This window comes from Mus caroli, unplaced genomic scaffold, assembly GCF_978045245.1.
Source record: "Mus caroli unplaced genomic scaffold, Mus_caroli_1 scaffold_6, whole genome shotgun sequence".
Classification (NCBI taxonomy): domain Eukaryota; kingdom Metazoa; phylum Chordata; class Mammalia; order Rodentia; family Muridae; genus Mus; species Mus caroli.
In genome coordinates, this window is record NW_028227261.1 from 10,046,638 (window position 1) to 10,068,674 (window position 22,037).

Consider the following 22,037-nt stretch of genomic DNA (forward strand, 5'->3'; position numbering starts at 1 on the left):
GGGAGAATGAAATGTAATCTCCTCAAAGGATTAGGTATTGTATTCTAGTATGATGTCTAATGAAACACCATTCAACTCTAGGCATCATTCATGGTAGGCACTAGCCATTTGTCCTCGACTCTAGTCCCAGGAAGATAAGTTCTCAATAACAACCCTGATAATAGTGTTTTACAGCCTGGATGCATATGCTCTGTGTTTATGTCAGGTGCCCACTGAAGCCAGAAAGAGTCCTCAGATTATACTTATATTCCTTACTACACTAAATATGTCACTCCATGCTCTCATGTCTGTAGAAGTGTCGACAAGATTTTTTGTATCATCTTGCTTTTAATGTCCTTTTATGTGTTTTATTATTGTCTATTACGTAGTTGTAGTAATTTCATTTTTGTATTTTTCAAACCCTGTTGTGAAACTTCAAGAAGAGTTCCAATATTTGAAACTGGGAGAGGAAAAAGAAAAAGAATGAGCTCTCTCGTAAACACTCCACAGGTCAGTGTGCTGTCCACATTTCTTTGAAAACTCCGTTTTCATTCAAACCATTCCATAGTTCTGTAATCTACATGTGGTCATGTTATCTATAAGGATTTTTTCTATGCTCTTCATTTTCTTCTGGGATGAGGAGTATTTAACGGTTAGGTCTTTTCACATATATAATACCATTATATTTTCTGTGCAATTTCCATGGACTGAAGACCTGCAAATCTCAAAGGTAATCTATTGTAAATGATGCTCAAAAAATATATCGATTACGAATTTCCACTTTGGATTGAGTTTTGTCCTTTTATATTAGTGTGGAAGGAAGGTCTCATGTGTCACTTAATTTGCTTTGGGGTTCCTGTGCTCAGTCTGATGGTTATTTGCAAGCACCACAAATGCATTTGTATTGGTCAGACTGTGGCATAGCCTCAGGGGATAGCTCTACCAGGCTCCTATCAGCAAGTGCATCTTGGCATCTGTAATAGTGTCTGGGGTTGGTGTCTGAAGATTGGATGGATCCATAGGTGGGGCAGTCTCTTGATGGCCATTTCTTCAGTTTCTGATCCATTCTTTGTCCCTGCATTTCCTTTAGAAAGGAACCATTCTGGGTTAAAAATCTTGAGATGGGTGGATGGCCCCTTTCTTCAACTGTGGTCCTTGCCTATGCACTGGATATGGTCTCTACAGGTTCAGAACCCCCTTTGTTGGGTATTTCAGCTAATGTCATCACACTTGGGTCCTGGGGAACTCTTGCTTTCCTGGCATCTGGGACTTTCTATTGGCTACACCCAGTTCCACACCCCGCAGTGCTACACACCTCCATTCAATTTTCTGACTCTCTGTACTTCTCGCCTGTCTCCTCCCATTCCTGATACTCCCTCCACCCCATTTTTCTCCCCTCCTCCCCGTCCCCGTCCCTCCCTCCCTTTACTTCCCTTTATAATTTTTCTCCTAAGTAAGACTGAAGCATCCACAGTTTTTCTTGTTAAGTTTCATATGGTTTCATATGGTCTGTGAGTTGTATCTTGGGTATTCCAAGCTTTGGGGCTAATATCCACTTATCAGTGACTGCATACAATGAGTATCCTTCTTAGGATGATATTTTCTAGTTACGTCCACCTGCCTACAAATTTAATGAAGTCATTTTTTTAAATAGCTGAGTGGTACCCCTTTCTGTAAATGTACCACATTATCTGTATCAATTCCCGTGTTAAAGGACATCTGGGTTGTTTCCAGCTCCTGGCTATTATAAAGAAATCTCCTTTGAACATATTGGAGCATGCATACTTGTCATATGTTGGATCATCTTTTGGATATATGCTTATGATTGGTATAGCTGGATCCTAAAGTAGACTATTTCCAATTTTCTGAGGAACCACCAGACTGTTTTCCAGAGTGGTCATACCAGCTTGCAACAAATCCCACCAGCAATGGAGCAGCATTATCTTCCCCTTTCTCCATGTCCTAACCAGCATCTGCTGTTACCTGAGTTTTGATCTATTTGCATTTCCCTGATGACTAAGAATGTCATTTCTTTAGGTGCTTCTCAGCCATTCAAGATTCCTCAGTTGAGAATACTTTGTCTCTGTATCCTATTCTTTTTTTGTTGTTGGTTTTTGTTTTGTTTTGTTTTGTTTTTTCTTTTAAAGACAGTGTTTCTCTGTATAGGCCTGGCTGTCCTGGAACTCACTCTGTAGACCAGGCTGGCCTTGAACTTAGAAATCTGCCTGCCTCTGCCTCCAGAGTGCTGGGATTAAAGGGGTGGGCCACCTAACCCAGCTCATTTACATTTCAAATGCTCTCCCCTTTCCTAGTTTCCTCTCTGATAATCCTCTATCCTCTCAGACCTCCCTCTGTTCCCCAAACCACCCACTCCCTCTTCCTGGCCCTGGCATTCCTCTATACTGGGGCATAGAATCTTTGCAAGACCAAGGGCCTCTCCTCACACTAAGCCATCCTCTGTTACATATTCAGCTAGAGACATGGTCCAACCACGTGTTTTCTTTGACTGGTGGTTTAGTCCAAGGGAGCACTGTTTGTACTGGTTACTTCATATTAGTGTACCTCCTATGAGGCTGCAGACCTCTTCATCTCCTTGGGTACTTTCTGTAGTTCCTTCATTTGGGACTCTGTGCTCCATCCAATAGATGACTGTGAACATCCACTTTCTTTCTTTCTCTCTTTCTTTTTCTTCTCTTCTCTTCTCTTCTCTTCTCTTCTCTTCTCTTCTCTTCTCTTCTCTTCTCTTCTCTTCTCTTCTCTTCTCTTCTCTTCTCGACAGGGTTTCTCGTTATAGCCCTGGCTGTCCTGGAACTCACTTTGTAGACCAGGCTGGCCTCGAACTCAGAAATCCCAATGCGTCTACCTCCCAAGTGCTGGGGTTAAAGGCATGCTCCATCACCTCCTGGTTGAACATCCAGTTTATTTGCCAGGAACTGACGTAGCTTCAGAGGAGCCAGGCATATCAGGATCCTGTCAGCAAAATCTTGTTGACAGTTGAAATAGTCTCTGGGTTTGGGGGTTGTTTATGGGATGGATCCCTGGGTAGGGTAGTCTGTGGATGGCCCTTCCTTCAGTCTCAGCTCCAAACTTTGTCTCTGTAACTCCTTCCATGGCTGCATACCCTATTTTTAATAGGGTTATTTGGTTCTCTAGAGTCTAACTTCTTGAGTTCTTTGTATAGAGTGGACATTAGCCCTCTGTCAGACAGAGGAATGGTTAAGATCTTTTACCATTCCGTAGGTTGCTATTTTGTCCTATTGACAGTGTTTTTTGTTTTTTGTTTTTTGTTTTTTTGTTTTTTTTTTTTTTTTTTTTTTGTGCCTTACAGAAGTTTTTCAATTTTATGAGATCCCATTTGTCCATAGTTGACCTTTGAACTTGAGCCATTTCTGTTCTATTTAGGAAAATTTACCCTTTGCAGATGTGTTGAAGGCTTTTTTTCCCCCTTTCTCTACTATTAGATTCAATATATATGGTTTTATGTGGAGGTTCTTGATCCACGTTGACTTGATCATTGTACAAGGCGGTAAGAGTGAATCAATTGGCATTCTTCTAAATGTGTACTGACACTTGAACCAGCACCATTTGTTGAATATGCTGTCTGTTTTTCACTGGAAGTCTTTGGCCATATATTTTCTTCTGTTTACCTGTTTGGAGTGTAGATGTACACCAACTTTGTATGATGTCTTTCTAGTGTTTCTCTTCTTTGCCTTTTACACAATATTATCCTTTTGGCATTAGTATAAGGTTTGCCTAAATAAAGAAGAATTCCATGCTAATCTGTGCAGTCCTCAGATACTGTCAGAGGAAACTCTTTCTGCTTCAATCTGACCCATCATATTAATGCTATCTAAAGCTAACTTCCTTATTATTTCATTAAATATTCTCAAATTAATTCTTCATTATTATTAATTCTTCTTTATGAAAATATCTTATGAAATCACATCACAATGTATTTGATTCTATGTCTTGTTTTTAAATTTGGGTGTAGACACTGATTTTACACTTCTTTACTGGTACAATAGAAAGAAAACTATTTCTTTTGAGTCATTCTTTTTTTTTTTTTTAATTTTTTGTTTTTTGTTTTTTCAAGACAAGGTTTCTCTGTGTAGGCATGGCTGTCCTGTAACTCACTCTGTAGAACAGTCTGGCCTCGAAATCAGAAAGCACTGCCTCCAAGTGCTAGAGGATTAAAGGGCTGTGCCACTACTTTTGGCCTTTAAGTCATTCTTATATTTGGTCTTCCATATTCTATTTCTTTGTTCTAGAATGGTAGAAACATTACAATCCCAACTGAGTATTTTAGACTAGAGTCAGGCTGTTGACACCCAGCTGCAGACAATATAGTTACAGGGTTCATATTTGAGCAAAACTGACCCCTGTAGAATTTGGAAGCATAGTTTTACTAAACATGACTTTACTATCTGAGATGTGTCACTTGGATCATTCTTGTTATCAAAAAACTGTTCTTAAAAATATATTCCTGCTGGGCATGGTGGCACACACCTTTAATCCCAGCACTTGGGAAGCAGAGGCAGGTAGATTTCTGAGTTCGAGGCCAGCCTATAGAGTGAGTTCCAGGACAGCCAAGGCTACACAGAGAATCCCTGTCTCGAAAAACCAAAGGAAAAAAAAATATTCCTGCATCTAGACCTCAAATGTATACATTACAATAACTAAATGTATGCTGTGAGACCATTATGTCATGTACTTTTACTGAGAGGAGAGAACACAATATAGACTATGATGATTTTAGATGATATCATTTCTTAAAATGGCCTCATAGTTCCCATGACCTAACATACATCCTGTTCTTGATTAGGTTTCAGAATATGACATGAATTCTCTCTCTGAAAGGCAACCTTAAATCCAGTCAGAATATCTTTTACTGTAATTGGTTCTTGTCGCCTGCTTTCATTAAGCACCATGTTCAAGGAAACTAATAGAAGAAAAAGACTACTTTGGGTAAGGCTTCCAGAGGATAGCCATCAACCATGGCAGGGAGGACAGATAGAACATTTCCATGTTGTTGAAATAGAAAGGTGAAAGATCACATCCTCAACCCCAGTCACCAAAGAGGAAGAGAGAATTAAGATGGCTTGGATCTATTCTCTTTTCTCATAGCCAACCCCCAGTGTTATACTTTTTTCAGCAATGTTCCAACAACTAAATTCCTCTAAACATTGTGACCAACTGAGGATTCGACTTTAAAAATATTATCCAATAGGAGATTTATTCATTCATACCTATATAATCAGTCTTCTAATATCCTTGTACTTGTTAAATTGATTTTGATATGAATGTAGAAAACAAAGTTCTCATTTTTTGTTTGGGTTTCCTGTTTGTTTGTAAAACAGGGTCCCACACTCTAGTCCTAACTTTCATGTGTCCTGATATAGAGACCAGAATGGCTTTTAGGTCACATAAATCTGATTGCTCGAGCCTCCTGACAGCTAGGATGAAAGACCTACCCCACTGTATCAGGCTTGAATTAAACTTTTATTTTTCAATATCTCTGCTGACATGCAACAAGTATTTTGTTCCTCTCTGTGATGTATGAGTTCCTCGACTGAGCCAGCTCCTTCAGTTTCATTGACAGGCTGATTTTTTGTTTGTTTGTTTGAATGCTGTATCTTCATATATTGGCCCTCTACTGAGTTACCATTAGGCTTACAGAGTTCATTTCCTGTTTCATTTCAGATTGAGCATGCCTTAGATTTTTATACCTCTGGATACAATGTTCACATCCTGCATTATCATAATTATTCCTTTAGCCACTCATAGGAGTTCTCTGGTCTTTCATTAAGTTTGTTTCTGCCTTTTTTGAGTTCCTGTGCTTGGTCCCTCTTTATGTCATTTGACCACACTGAATGGTGTTCAGAGTATATTTTGACTTCTGTCTCTTGAGTTTGTTTCATAATTCATTTTGTCATGAGTATTGCTATTGTATTAGTGATTTGGGTAGGGAAATTTTATTAACATTGTCATATTGCTTTAGCTACAGCCTCTCAATTTTCTTTTACTATATGTCATTTAGGTCAGGTGGCAGGGATTTCCATATTAGGTGTTATGAATAAGCTTTGAGAATCTAGGTTGGTGGGCAGGAACTAGGTTACAGGTACACTCTAAATATATTATTACTTGCTTTCATGGCTGTACAAACGTTGTCAAGATTCCTGGTATCATTTTGCATTTAATTTTTTAAAAATATGGTTTAGCATTTTCTGTAATGGAGTTGTATTTATTTCATCTTTGAATCGTTCAATTCTTTTTTTTTTTTTTTTTAAGATTTATGTATTTTTATTATATCTAAGTACACTGTAGCTGTCTTCAGACACACCAGAAGAGGGTGTCAGATCTCATTACAGATGGTTGTGAGCCACCATGTGGTTGCTGGGATTTGAACTTCAGACCTTAGGAAGAGCAGTCAGGTGCTCTTACCCACTGAGCCATCTCACCAGCCCCCCGTTCAATTCTTGATATGAAATTTCAAGAAGAATTCAATCTTTGTTCTTCAGACAGAACCTGGGAGAAGTTCAACAAAAAGAATGAGTGTGTCTCTGCTAAACATGCCACAGGTCAGTGTCCTTTCCACATTTCTTAAAAAAAAAAAAAACAAAAAAAAAAAACCAACTTTTTATTCAAATCATCCAAATGTTTTATTCTCCACATATGGAATATTATCTAAAGGGCTTATTTTTTATGATCTTTATTTTCTTCTGTAATCGTGAAAGTTTAATGTTCTGGTCTTTCATGTATACATCATCTTTATATTTTAACTTGATTTTATATTGTGAGGACATATAATTCCCTTGGACTAGATACCTGCATGTTTCAAAAAGGATCTATTGGAATGATGCTCAAAGAACATATTGATGGATATTTTCTATGTTGAATAAGTTCTGTCCTTTTGTATTAGTGTGAAGTAAGGTCTCTTGTGCTACATAAATGGCATTTCAGGGAAGGTCAGGTTTCTAGCTTGTGAATGAGGATATAGAAATTCACATCACTAAAGAAGATATGAAAGAGTAGAATTTGTAGAAGGTAAAATTATAAGAGATCCACTGTTTTGAATCCTAATAGTAAATATATTATTAGCTCCCTAGGGTCACAGATGATGGAAGGAAAATGTCTTTCTTTTACCATTACTGTGATTGTGAGCTGATACAGACTTCAGTATTCTCACAACTCTTTTTTCACACCTCATGTCACACAGTAATCACAGTTGACACCTGAAATCTATTTATCTCAAGAGAGACACTGTCCCTGTGGAAAATTCTCAATATAGAAATTGTTATTTTCCTCTCTTTTTGGTTTCAGAAATAACTTTAAGTCCCATTTTCTTCACCTTTGTATTTCATCACATGAACTATATTAGTAAAATTTTCTAGAGAGGATAGCTATGGTGCTGTACATAAACCATCAATTTACAAACATAAATGAATGTCCTTTCTTTTTTTTTCTTTTTTTTTTTTTTTTTTTTTTTTTCGAGACAGGGTTTCTCTGTGTAGCCTTGGCTGTCTTGGAACTCACTCTGTAGACCAAGCTGGCCTCGAACTCAGAAATCCGCCTGCCTGGGTACCTCCCGAGTGCTGAGATTAAAGGCGCGTGCCACCATGCCGGGTAGGAATGTCCTTTCTTATTTTTTGTCTATTTTTCTTTAGAAGTGAAAGGCTTGATATAATCTATGCTAATCTGCTTCAGCCAAGCTGTGCATTACATAGGGAAAACTGAAGGGTTGTGGCAATGTTTCGATTTTTCATTACAATACTATCTTCTTTAAGTACATAAGTGTATATCTGAATGTTTTTTATTTACACTGAATGATACATTATGCCCCTAAAACCATGAGTACAGCCCCAAACGCTTTGGGACTGAATTAAGGCATAATAGTGAGCTGCAATATATTTAGAGAGAATTAGATTAGTTTTTAAAGTAGAAACAGCAAGTACCCTTTACCCTTTAATTATTTGTTCATGTTGCAGGCTTACATTTTTCTAAAAAAAAAGGCATATTTGCAATAAAGACAATATATAGTCTGTATATTATAATTTTTGATAAACAAAGGTAGAATTACAAATCATACTTCTCTATGAAAGATGCAATTCTTATATACATATGGTCAAATTCTGAAGAAAAAAATATAATTAGAAGATTGAAATTTTCAGTTAAGTTAATACAGTGATGAATAAGTCATTAAATTTTAATGAATATTTAGTATAATTCTCCCTGAATTTAAAAACACAAAATGATCAAGAAATGATTATACTTCATTGGAATGCATTGTAACATATGTTATGTGCTTATACATACATATCTAATCATTTTATAGTGAAAGACCATATGGTATTATTGAAATTGTTATTATGCATATTGATTATGCCAACATATGTAAAATGTTAAATAATTTTAAAGCTCCCTAATACTGTTTTTTTTTCTATTTTATGATTTTCAATATATTTTCATAAAATAATTTCCAAAACCATTTGATTTTCTGTGTCATGGAACGTTCAGTGTATGATGCAGTTCTATTGTGCTTAATGAAAAAGCTTAGTCATTTAGTCCATCCATTATTTCAGCATTTTGTATTCTACCTGTTTCTTCTAGAACATGTGTAGCATTGAACTTAGGCCTCAGATTGTCAAATGGACATGTTGTAATACAGACGTGAGATACAGCTGCACATAAGACTAAGCTGGTGTCCATATTTGAACAAAGTGGACACTGTAAAATTTGAAAGCATATTTTTTTATCATAACTTGACTATCTCTAATGGGACACTGAGATTCTGTTTAATATCAACCCATATATCATAAAAGCTACATTACTGCATCTAGACATCAAAAGTACATGTTATATTCTATAAATGTTTACTGCTTTTGAAATTATATCATGCATTCTCAGAGATAAAGAAATATAAGGAAGTCTATTAGTAGTCTAGAAAGTTTCTTTGAATAAAGTTAATTTCTCTTCAATATACGTTGCTTACATTTGCCTGAATGTATGCATATGTGCTATGTATTTCTCCTGTCAGTAGTGTTCAGAAGAGATCATTGGATTTTTAACAAACTGGGTTTAACAATCTACTGTTTTAGTGCCACGTGGTGCTGGGAGTCAAATTTCATAATAGATGACATTAAAAGACAGTATACCATCCAAACTGCACACCAAAAGTTTTGAAAAGAATGATGGTGGCAAATCTTTCATGTGCTGTGAAGGTCTCAGTAAATCACAGAAAATTCATGAAGACAAGAGCCTTTCTTTTTTCTTTTTTTCTTTTTCTTTTTTTTTCTTTTCTTAATTAGAGAGCCTTTCTAAATGTGAGCATTTTAGTAAGTCATTCTATAGATTGTCTGTGGAAGAGCAGCAATTCGTATCTATAGACACATTTCCATAGCACTTTTAGAAAACATTTGTTCTTCATATTTTCCTTCCTAATCTGCATCAAAAAGGATATCTTTTTAAAAATTTATTTATTATTATATCTAAATACACTGTAGCTTTATTCAGATGCACCAGAAGAGGGCATAGGATCTCATTATGGATGGCTGTGAGCCACCATGTGTTTGCTGAGATTTGAACTCAGGACCTTTGTAAGAGCAGGCGGGACTCTTAACCACTGAGCCATCTCTCCAGCCCCAAAAAGGATATCTTTTCTTTTCTTTTCTTTTCTTTTCTTTTCTTTTCTTTTCTTTTCTTTTCTTTTCTTTTCTTTTCCTTTCCTTAGATTTATTTATTTATTATATGTAAGTACACTGTAGCTGTCTTCAGACACTCCAGAAGAGGGTGTTAGATCTAGTTACAGATGGTAGTGAGCCACCATGTGGTTACTGGGATTTGAACTCATGACCTTTGGAAAAGCAGTCAGTGCTCTTAACCGCTGAGCCATCTCACCAGCCCCCCAAAAGGGTATCTTAATTAGTTTTTTTGTAAAGTAAAAAAGTATTTTTGTCCAGTATCAGATAGGTAGTTTTCTATTCCAGGCTCTGTTAACCTTCAAGGACGTGGCCTTGGACTTCTCACTGGAGGAATGGGAATGTCTCAGTTTTGCTCAGAGGTCATTGTACATGGATGTGATGTTGGAGAATTACAACAATCTGTTGTTTGTGGGTAAGAATGAACTTCTTGTAGAATTCCCGTTTCTTTCTTTGAGTTTTCCTAGTATGTGTTTATGTAAATGCTCTGAGATATCCAGATGGCCTTCCCTTCAGTCTCTTTTCCATTCTTTGTCCCTCTTTTTCCTTAAGACAAGAGCAATTCTGGGTCATTATATTTGAGGTGGGTATGCTGTCCAATTTGAAAATAACGTTTAGCAGGCTATTATCATTTACATACATTTGATATAAATCATATTTGGGGTTCTTCTTAGGATACATGTAATGATGAGAGAGAGAGAGAGAGAGAGAGAGAGAGAGAGAGAGAGAGAGAGAGGAAAACCTCTCTTGAGAGTAGGAATCCATGAGATCACTGATTATTGAGTCCCTTACTCCTCATATAAGTAATTCATATCACCTCTAATTGCCCTTATTTTTCATTCGTTGTTTTTTTTTTTTTTTTTCAGAAAATCATTGCATACATGGAAAGTATGAGAAGGTCATGGATCAAGACAGCCAGTACATTGTTCTTGAACACATGAATATTCAAGAGAAGTCTTCTAAATGGAACAAGCTTAGCAGTGTGATTCTAGAATCCTCCTATTATACACCTCACAAATGTACTGAATGGGACAAATGCTTTTCCCAAAAATCCCATCTTAATATTCATCAGAAAATTCATGCAGGAGAGAAACCTTACAAATGCAGTGAATGTGACAAATGCTTTACCGAAAAAGGCAGTCTGAGAATTCATCAGAGAATTCATACAGGAGAGAAACCTTACAAATGCAGTGAATGTGACAAATGCTTTACCGAAAAAGGCCGTCTGAGAATTCATCAGAGAATTCATAAAGGAGAGAAACCTTACAAATGTAGTGAATGTGACAAATGCTTTACTCAAATATCCCATCTTAATATTCATCAGAGAATTCATACAGGAGAGAAACCTTATAAATGCAGTGAATGTGACAAATGCTTTACTGAAAAAGGCAAACTGAGAAGGCATCGGAGAATTCATACAGGAGAGAAACCTTACAAATGCAGTGAATGTGACAAATGCTTTACCGAAAAAGGCAGTCTGAGAATTCATCAGAGAATTCATACAGGAGAGAAACCTTACGAATGCAGTGAATGTGACAAATGCTTTACCCAAAAATGTATTTTGAGATCTCATCAGAGAATTCATACAGAAGAGAAACCTTACCAATGCGATGAATGTGACAAATGCTTTACTGAAAAAGGCAGTCTGAGAACTCATCAGAGAAGTCATACAGGAGAGAAACCTTACAAATGTAGTGAATGTGACAAATGCTTTATTGACAAATACAGTCTGAGAAGGCATCAGAGAATTCATACAGGAGAGAAGCCTTACAAATGCAGTGAATGTGACAAATGCTTTACTATAAAAGGCCATCAGAGAATTCATCAGAGAATTCATACAGGAGAGAAACCTTACAAATGCAGTGAGTGTGACAAATGCTTTACCCAAAAATACCATCTTAATATTCATCAGAGAATTCATAAAGGAGAGAAACCTTACAAATGTAGTGAATGTGTCAAATGCTTTACCCAAAAATACCATCTTAATATTCATCAGAGAATTCATAAAGGAGAGAAACCTTACAAATGCAGTGAATGTGACAAATGCTTTACTGAAAAAGGCCATCTGAGATTTCATCAGAGAAATCATACAGGAGAGAAACCTTACAAATGCCGTGAATGTGACAAATGCTTTACTAGAAAAGGCAGTCTGAGAATTCATCAGAAAATTCATACAGGAGAGAAACCTTACAAATGCAGTGAATGTGACAAATGCTTCACTGAAAAAGGCCATCTGAGAATTCATCAGAGAATTCATACAGGAGAGAAACCTTACCAATGCAGTGAATGTGACAAATGCTTTACCCAGAAATTTATTTTGATATCTCATCAGAGAATTCATACAGGAGAGAAACCTTATAAATGCAGTGAATGTGACAAATCCTTTACTTTGAAAGGCAGTCTGAGGATTCATCAGAGAATTCATACAGGAGAGAAACCTTATAAATGCAGTGAATGTGACAAATGCTTTACTGTAAAAGGCAGTCTGAGAACTCATCAGAGAATTCATACAGGAGAGAAACCTTACAAATGCAGTGAATGTGACAAATGCTTTACCAAAAAATCCCATCTTAAATATCATCAGAAAATTCATACAGGAGAGAAACCTTACAAATAGTTTGTATGTGACAAATACAATACTCACAATGTCAGTCTGAGAAATCATGAATTTTTTCATACAGTAGAGAATATTTATAAATGAAGTGAACGAGACAATCCTTTACCAAGATACATCATCTTAAAATTCATTAGAGAATACTTAAAGAAGACAAACTTTTCAAATATATTGTAGGTATGAATCCTTTCCTTTTGGCCTAGTTCCTAGACTGTAACAGTGAATACTTACAGGCTAGAAACTTAACGCATGCATTGTATGAAGAAATATCTTTGACTTCACTTCAGGATAGAGAGAACATCTAAGAACTTTTTAGGGGAAAGTATTTCTGTTGGGGAAAATGTGGCATATGTTTTATTCACGGTGTATTCTTGACAACACTTGAGGCTCCACACTAGAGAATTAGTATGATTATGAAAATCTTATGAAAATTTTCATGCAATGTTCAAATCTTAGATAATGTCAACTATTTATGCAGGGAGAAACTCTGAACATGTGAAAATGTAGAAAGCTTTTCATGACACAAGTTTTTTTTTTACTTGTTCACCCTCAAATATTACAAGATGAAGACAAGTTGGAAGTCAGAAGATAGTATTGTGTAACACTTTCATTGAGACAGAAATAATCCATTTCAAAAAGGAAACTATGTAAGGTCTTTAATGCAATCCTCAAAATATCTAGTAAAACTGATAACATTCTGTATATTTAATTTAAATGATCCAATTAAGAAAAGTTATACTTAAAAGAGTATCTGGCAAACTGAGCCACTCAGACTGCATATTCTTTATCCTATAAATATGCTTATAGATGTGAAGTGTGCTTCGAATATCCAGTAATCATAATTCTTCTCAAATGCTTGTTAGGATAACAAGTGACTCTGAGTTTCTTGTGATCTGGTCAACAACTCCTTTCCTATTGTCCTGTAACTAACTCCAATAAAGCTGAAAGAATCGACAAGTTTGCTTTGGTTGTTTTTAACTTGCACTTGGGATACTCAGATGAATATATGTAGCATCTTCCCAGGAAATGCCTCACATAAAACATACGCAGAAGTCATGAATATTTTTGCAAACCTATATCATAAAGTTAATAGTAATGATTTTTAACTGGTGGATAACAATCTCTTTGGGATGTAATGACCCTGTCATAGTGGTTGCTTAAAAGCATAGGAAAACACATTTTTCCAATTGTCTTAAAACTGAGAAATCATTCATTGAACTGCAGGGTAGTCTGCCCACCTAAAAATAATTTGGATTCAATGTCCGTGTTTAGCATTAAAAGAGTTAGAAACACTGTTTTACATATGGTGATTTGTGTTAACTGAAATAGGTAAAATTCAGTTCAATGTTCCAGGCAAGTATTACTAGGTTAAGATAAAAAGGCTCAGAAAAGGAAATATGTAGATGCCTTCAGAGCCTCAGAAATAACTCTTGAATTTAAGGAAGTATGAGAGAAAAATATAGAAAAATACATGAAAGCATGGCTTCATAGATTTCAAGGATACTGGCCCTTGATTTCAGATGATAATTAGTATTTTCTGCCAATTGCTTCTTCAGGGATGTTGAAACACATACCAGGCAAATTAAAATTAGGTGGCTTGAGTAGCTCTTACTAGTCTGGAAATTGCAACCAGTTGGACAGTCTCTTGATTCGCATTGCACATGTTCAGTGGATTTAGGCCTCACTGCTTAATGACTGAGAGATCATTACCCAGATCTGAAGTGACTTCCAGGTTCATGGAAAAATTTCTAGAAGTACACAATGAAGACACATCTTACCTTGTACCCCTCACACAATATTCATTCTATAACCATTTATACACACACTTCTTATCTATGGTACTGCAAGCATATGGTGATGGTTGACAAAATAGGTCCAGGTAGACTCTGTTTGAGTTGTGTGGAAGATAGCATGTGTATATTGATAAAGATGCAAGTCCTTGGCTTGGTATAATTAGCCATACCATGTTTGAAGAACATGGAGACAGAAGCTCACTGGATTTGGAACATTAACTATTTGTGGAAGAGCATTGTAAGGTAAATAATAAGAGCCACACTATAGGAGCCTGATGGGCATTTCTAGAACTTCCAGCGTCTAGATTTTAAGGAACCCACTAGGTCTATGTCAGTACCTTGCAGGGAAAGGAAACTTCTCTTCAGCTTCAGGACAACTGATGGGACAGCCTGGGGATGGGAAACAAATGGAGCAGGTAGAGTTATTCCTGGGTTGAAATTGATTTTGTTACAGGAGAACTCAGAAGAGGGACTGAGGGCCTGAAGGAAGAGAGTGGGATCATCAGCCCATCCCTGTCAGTAGGAGTTTGGAGCTGCATGGTGTGGAACTAGGACTAGAGAATACTTCCTGGGGTCTACACAGCCATGTGAAAATTCCCTTCCTCTGCAGTTGTCCCCAAGTTACGCCTTGGGAAAATTTTCAGTCACCAGAGCAGTGGCAGGAACTGCAAACCAGAAGACTTGGACACTCCAAGGTCACAGAAGCTGCTAGGCTAGTGGACAGACAGAAACTGGAGAATGATTGAAATCCCTTACTCTGCTGCTCATAAGAGCATTGATCCTCAAATCCTAGTGTGCATTTCATAACTGTGTTGTTAAATTGCTGACCATGTAAGTGTGGCGTATCCTGATTTTTTTTTTTTTATTCATCTTATTGTTGCCTGGATTCTTATGTAATACTTTCTCAGAGGATGGACTGGTCAGTTGCAAACATGGTTATATTTCTTTGGTGGCAGATTCAAAGCTGATAGAATTCACATCCACCCATGGTTTTTAACTCTGCTATTTAATCACTGTGCTAGTCAGATTCTTTGCCATTGGAGATTATACATCCACTGGGAGCTTTTTAGATATTCGTCCCATACGGACCACTGGAGTTTGATTGAATCTTAAACAATATTTTAGCAATTTTTTTAAAGTTTTAGCTGTCTTTATATTTATCATTATATAAATATTTATTAACCAACAAAACACTCTGTATTAATATTGAACCTGAAATATATGAACTGTCTGATATAGATACAGCATTCATTAATTTGTTCTCATATTCTGATTTATTAATGTTATACCTTAACTTCTGAAAAAAAATACCCTAGGTATGATCCTGTGTGATGATAATAGGTCAGAATGTTTTATAGTTTGAAAAAACATTATAATTAATATAACAATACATGTGAATTTTTAAATAATACTAATCAGGTAACTATTTGAAAAATTCTGTCTTTTGTCTCCATCCAAAAATGCATTGTTCTCATGCATGTTGGGGCTGGCCTGTGGCTCTCATGTCCAGGTTAGAGCCTGGGAGGCAACCTGGAGCTGAAAGAGAAGAGGGAACCTAGGCGGGTTGAGAAATAATGGAACCAAGACATGCTAGTCTGCTCAAGGTTCGAATGTTTAATAAAAAAGTCTGCGCTTATAAAGAGAGAAACCCATCCCCAGTCATGCCAAGTTTCTTGATGTAGAGATGTGAAGTTGTCAAAACAGCCTTTTAGCAGAAACTCACCAATTTCACAGTTTGCAGTTAAGTCCAGAAAATCTTGGAGAACCGGTTCAGCCTCACAGTGTCACATCAAAGGAAACTAGTAGAGTGGAGAAGCAGCACAGCAGGTGGCCCTGCCTCAGTGGTAAACAGTCTGAACCAGCCTGGCTAGGCTGAAGGAGGTTACACATGCACACATGGCTAAGGTGGTGTGTTGTTGATTGGGTTTTTTTTTTTTTTTTTTTTGGTTTTTTGTTGTTGTTGTTTATTTTATTTAATTATTTTTACTTTTCTTCGAGACAGGGTTTCTCTGTATAGGCCTAGCTATCCTAGAAATCACTTTGTAGACCAGGCTGGCCTTGAACTCAGAAATATGACTGCCTCTGCCTCTCAAGTGCTGGGATTAAAGTCATGCACCACCACCACTTGGCTTGTTGATTGGTTTTGATTTTTTTTATTGAATAAGAACCTTGGCAGGTGCAGTGAAAGAAGACTATAACAAAGTTCCAGGTATTCTTCAGGTTTTGAGAAAGGGACGATCAGGCTCCAGGAGACTAGGATTGACATGGGCATATTCTCTTGGAGGGCTGTTGTGATGATGTACCAGTTAATAGAATTGCTTTCTTTTAAATAGAAAACTGGTTCAATACCTAACCCCCATGGTAACTGACAATCACCCTAAATGCAGTTTGGGACATCTGATGCCTTTATCTGAGTCCAGATAGCAACAGTACCGAGCGTATATACGTATGCTCTGTAAAGAGGTAAACCTCAGCTAAAATAAAAAAAAAAAAATCGTTGAAAATGTATGGAAAAAAATATGGCACTTTTTTTCTGTCCCTATAATCAATTCTGTATGAAACTATTTTAAATATTATTTTCCTATTCAACATTTATTATTTTCAAGATTTTCCTAATGACCATGTAATTGACTTTCTATATAAGAATAAATATTAGGTGGTTTATAATTTACTGAACTGTGCATATGAATGACGAGATCACCATTTTATTCATATCTCTATGTATGTTAATAAACATACTACACGCTATTTGTTATAATTGTAATTTATTGTAAAAGTAGGACAATTCATCTTTCTTTTATTTTTAGACACTCCTCATTCCATGTTGCAAGTAGTATGTGCATATTCACATGTCATGTTTCTATTCTGTTTTCCATGTAAATGAATGTCTTCCTATTCTTCATGTGTATCTTTTAGATTGAAGTTATTTATTCACATTAGATTACAATATCAGCCCTTCCTCTTCTCTCAGTAACCTCTAACACAAGTCTCCCCTCATTCTACTTAGTAGCAGGAATCCTTATCTAATCGATGTAGAAGTAGTGAAGATCTTTGCCTAATCTATAGGGATCCCGAAGATGGTGTCTTTTGACTTACAGAATCATTTCACATTTATGAGGTTCCTTTTATTAAAAATTCTTGACGTTAGTTTCAGAGCCATGAGTGTTCTGTTTAGGAAGTTGTTTCCTATTCCAATGAGTTCAAGGCTATTCCCCACTTTTTGTTCTATTAGATTAAGTGTGTATATATTTATAGTGAGGTCTTTGATTCATTTGGACTTGAGTGATATGCAGGGGAATAAGTATGGATCTATATGCATTTCCAACATGAAGACATCCAGTTAGACCAGAATCATTCATAGAAGATGCTCTCCACTTTCATTGTATGGTTTTAGCTTCTTTGTCAAAATTTAAGTACCTGTAGGTGACTGTGTTTATTATTGGGTGTTCTATTGAATTCCATTGGTTCACCTATCTAGTTCTATACCAGTACTGTGCAAATTTTTATTACTATTTTTCTGCTGTACAGCTTAAAGTTACAGATATTGATACCTCCAGAAGTTTTGTTGTTGTTGTTGTTGAGGAATATTTTATCTATCCTGTGTTTTGTTTTGTTTTGTTTTGTTTTGTTTTGTTTTTCTTTTCCATATGAAGTTGAGAATTTTTTCTTTAAAGTTCTGTGGAATTTTTTTCTGGAATTTTGATGGGAATTGCCCTGAATCTCTATATTGCTTTTTGGTAAGATGGACATATTCATGTGCCTATTCCATTTATACATGAGCAAGGGTGATTTTTCCACCTTCTTGTAGCTTTCTGTTTCTTTCTTAAGATACTTGAATTTCTTGTCTTTCACTTTTTTACTTGCTTAGTTAGAGGTAGATGAATGTATTTTATTTTGTTTGTGGCTAATATAATGTGTTCTGTTTCCCTAACTTCTTTTCAGCTTGTTTATCACTTTGTATAGGGCAGAGCTAATGATTTCTTCAAGTCAATTAATTGTGTATGCAGACACTTTTCTACAAAGTTTATCAATGTAATTTCTGGAAGGATTTTTTGGGCTCACTTATATATACTATCATATTAGCCGAAAATAGAAAACTCACTATTTCTTTCCAAATTGTATCCCCTTGATTTCTTTTTTGTTTGTTTGTTTGTTTGTTTTTTTTTGTTTGTTTTAAGATTTATTTATTGATTATATGTAAGTTCACTGTAGCTGTCTTCAGACACACCAGAAGAGGGAGTCAGATCTTGTTACAGATGGTTGTGAGCCACCATGTGGTTGCTGGGATTTGAACTCCGGACCTTCAGAAGAGCAGTCAGGTGCTCTTACCCACTGAGCCATCTCACCAGCCCCTTGATTTCTTTTAGTTGCCTTATTTCTTGAACTAGAACTTCTAATACAATATGAAAGAGACACAGAAGCAGAGACTGCCTTTTCTTTTTTTCTTTTTTCTTTTTTTTTTTTTACTTTTTTAATATTTTTATTAGGTATTTTCCTCATTTACATTTCCAATGCTATCCCAAAAGTCCCCCATATACTCCCCCCCACTCCCCTACCAACCCACTACCACTTTTTGGCCCTGGCATTCCCCTGTACTGGGGCATATAAAGTTTGCGTATCCAATGGGCCTCTCTTTCCAGTGATGGCCAACTAGGCCATCTTTTGATACATATGCAGCTAGAGTCAAGAGCTCAGTGGTACTGGTTAGTTCATAATGTTGTTCCACCTATAGGGTTGCAGATCCCTTTAGCTCCTTGGGTACTTTCTCTAGCTCCTCCATTGGGGGCCCTGTGATCCATCCAATAGCTGACTGTGAGCATCCACTTCTGTGTTTGCTAGGCCCCGGCATAGTCTCACAAGAGACAGCTATATCTGGGTCCTTTCAGCAAAATCTTGCTAGTGTGTACAATGGTATCAGCGTTTGGAAGAGACTGCCTTTTCTTGTGATAGAGAATACTTTCTTGAAACCTTTGCTGTTAAAATGGTATTGTTGTTGTTGTTGTTTAATGAAATTCCAAAGCCCTGAGTACACTTCCTATAAATAACTGGTCAATTTCATTATTACCCTGTGCCAGAGAGCCTGGCAGATGTGTATGGGATCTTATATGTCTTATATATAGTCAATTACTCTTATTTCTGATTATTTATTGTAGTTGAATAAATAGTGAAGTCAATTCAGAATCATCCTAAATAAGATCAGCAGTCTCTGTGTAAAACAACCCTTTCTGTATATTGAGAGTCAGTTACTATATTAAGACTCTTGAAAATCTGAGAACACCATGAATATTTCACATAATTAAGATTTTTGAACTGATTTCTAGGAACAATCAGCCACCTTACTTAAATCTTCTGCCTTTTCTTATTTATTAGCCTCAGTGTAAAATGTAGCGGCTCCAGATATTGGAATTGCTTTTACAATATGAGGGAAAATCCAAGTAGTTCATTTTATAAAAGTCACTTGCTTTTAGGGTGTCTGTTGTTAATTTCTCCAAGAAATTACTGCATACTTTTTACCAACGTTCATATTTTATCCAAATGAGTCATCTCTGCATTAAAAAAAAGGTACCACGATTTCAGTTGGATTCATCCCAACTAATTTTTGAAGTCTCGTTTTACTTTTTAGTGACAATTCAGAGACCATCTCCTTGTAGGTTTTTAATTTCCTACTCTGTTTATGTGCTAAGAATGTCCACTCTAATACATAATCTTCCCTCTGCATGAAAATTCCTGTAGGGGAATGAGTAGAAGGTAAGATAACTAAGATGCAGGCCATTTTGGAACAATACAAACTAGTTGTGTATCCTGCAATTTCCTTTCTACCTGAGCTAAGTCCTTCTCATCCTTGGCTGTTAATTTCTCCAGGCTATTTATATCTCTATCACCTTGTAATAAATTTGAAGCAAATTGCTTGGATCTTGAGTGGCCAAGCCACAGCCAGTTAATATCTCCTAATAACTTTTGAATATCATTAAGAGTCCTCAATTGTTTTTTCCTGATTTGCACCTTTTGTGGCCTAACCTTTTGCAGACTTATTCTGTATCCTAGATAATTAATAGAATCCACTCTTTGTATCTTTTTCAGGGGCGATTTGCAATCCCTAGCAAGGCGAGATTCTTTTTTTTTTTTAAATTTCATCAAACATTCTTTCCAGGAGAATGCAATGGGATTCCAGGCTGCAAGGATCTCATTGGCTGAATAACCTTTTTAATTGCTCTGAGACCTCTCAACAACCTCCATTTTCCAGATATTTTTAAATGACAACTGCCTGAGAATTCCAAGGTCTGGTGGATTACTCTATAGGCTGAGCAACCAGCTGCTCTTGGACTAGCTGTTCTAATGCCTGTTGGTTTTCAGTTGTCATATACAATCAATCCAAATGGGTGGGTCATTCAACCACCTCCATGGTAAGGCTGTTGGTGTCTTATCAGCAGTGTCTCCTTGATGTAGAGCTAGATTGTCAACCTCTGCTGTATCTTGTTTATAGATAGCCTAGATAGTTTCTAAATGCCTTTGATAACAACATTCATTAGCTAATTTTTTTAACTGCCATCACGGCTCAAGACCCCAGATGTTTGATCAGGCTTAGATGGGAGTATAATAGTTTGTGCAGTACTTGCAATAAAGGAGTCTGCATTTGCCACTTGCCTGATTCCCAGAATCTGTTTCTTTGATTCTGTGCCTTCTTTCCACCACCCCAAGGGTCTCAGTAGGGTACAGGCAACAATTACACAACTGTAATGTGCAGTTTTAAAACTATGTTGTGGTATAGCCTTTTAACTAAAGAATTTGGGAAGTTTAATCAGGAAAAAAATCAAAGCCATTACCTTGGGGAACAACAGACTGTCATCAAGGTGACTTGTGTGAAGACAGAATGTCACAGAAACATTTTTGTAAAAGGCTGAATGAGCAACTGTTCCCAGATCTCAAATTCCCCAAAGAGACCACCAGGAATCACAACTCTGATGCATGAGAGGTTTTTTTTTTTTTTTTTTTTGTTTGTTTTTTTTTTTAATATTTATTTATTTTTATTATATGTAAGTACACTGTAGCTGTCTTCAGACACTCCAGAAGAGGGAGTCATATCTCATTTCGGGTGGTTGTGAGCCACCATGTGGTTGCTGGGATTTGAACTCTGGACCTTCGGAAGAGCAGTCGGGTGCTCTTAACCGCTGAGCCATCTCACCAGCCCGCATGAGAGTTTTTTATTGAAGCTCCAGCTTAGGCCACAAACCTACCTGATACAACCAGATAGGAGAGTGATCCCTTGGGTAATGGCATTTATAAAGGAGAACAAAGAAAAAGACAAAAAGAAAAACATAAGGGGGATTTTCCAAGCTTTAACATTATGTGATTGGGTAAGAGTGTAAAGGAATATTGGCCTTTAAGCTGATTGGTTTATAGCAACTGGTCTAACTACAAGGAAGGAACACCCATCCAAAAGGAGCACCATGACCTGGGAATGGTTCATGTTTCCTGAGCCCATCCCATTATTTTCAGTTGGCCATGGCTGTTATGTATATTTTCGACTGCCAAGCATTTTTCCCCCAGAACTCAAGGGAGCAGGCAAGTCACCAAACTGAATACATTTAACAGGATTTCTCTGCAGTCTTGTTGTTCTCATGACTTATAACATTGGATGGCTTTATCACATGGCTTATTCATAGGGTTTCTCTCCTATATTCAATTTTTATATATTCTGAGATAGTATTTGTGTGAAAGAAAGGACTTCTTCATATTTTTTAGAGAAGGCCGGCAAACTCCCGGACAAATCACACTAAGCCTCAGGTCTCACGGGGGAGGTTTTATTGCCAGAAGCAGCCTCTGAGAGGGGGTGAGAGGTAAGAAGAAGAAGGGCTGTGGGACAGGGGAAGACTCTTTTATTCAGTACATGAGGATGGGAAGCATGTAAAAGGGGAGTGATTCCATGGTGTGTGTCATGACAACAGATGCAGGAGC

General features: G+C 36.7%; 1 protein-coding gene across 5 annotated transcripts; it reads left to right on the forward strand.

Annotated features, from left to right (window-relative positions):
• Positions 1-6,527: 6,527 nt before the first annotated feature.
• LOC147004087 (uncharacterized) lies at positions 6,528-12,291 on the forward strand. 5 transcript variants are annotated; one of them, XM_085838652.1, is made up of 4 exons: positions 6,528-6,557; positions 9,963-10,089; positions 10,541-11,902; positions 12,071-12,291. In XM_085838652.1, exons 1-4 carry the CDS (start codon positions 6,528-6,530, stop codon positions 12,289-12,291), a joined length of 1,740 nt encoding a protein of 579 aa, XP_085694778.1. The 5 variants fall into 5 exon arrangements, with proteins under 5 accessions (XP_085694778.1, XP_085694779.1, XP_085694777.1 ...); XM_085838653.1 differs by having other exon boundaries at positions 10,541-11,149; positions 11,483-12,291; XM_085838651.1 differs by having other exon boundaries at positions 10,541-10,780; positions 10,931-12,291.
• The last annotated feature ends 9,746 nt before the right edge of the window (positions 12,292-22,037 follow it).

What these genes read in the sequence shown, in the direction of transcription:
- LOC147004087 (XM_085838650.1), top strand. Translation starts at nt 6,528, where the DNA reads ATGAGTGTGTCTCTGCTAAACATGCCACAG. An exon ending in CTCTGCTAAACATGCCACAG is followed by an intron (nt 6,558 to 9,962) that starts GTCAGTGTCCTT and finishes TTTCTATTCCAG; the next exon opens with GCTCTGTTAACCTTCAAGGA. An exon ending in CAACAATCTGTTGTTTGTGG is followed by an intron (nt 10,090 to 10,540) that starts GTAAGAATGAAC and finishes TTTTTTTTTCAG; the next exon opens with AAAATCATTGCATACATGGA.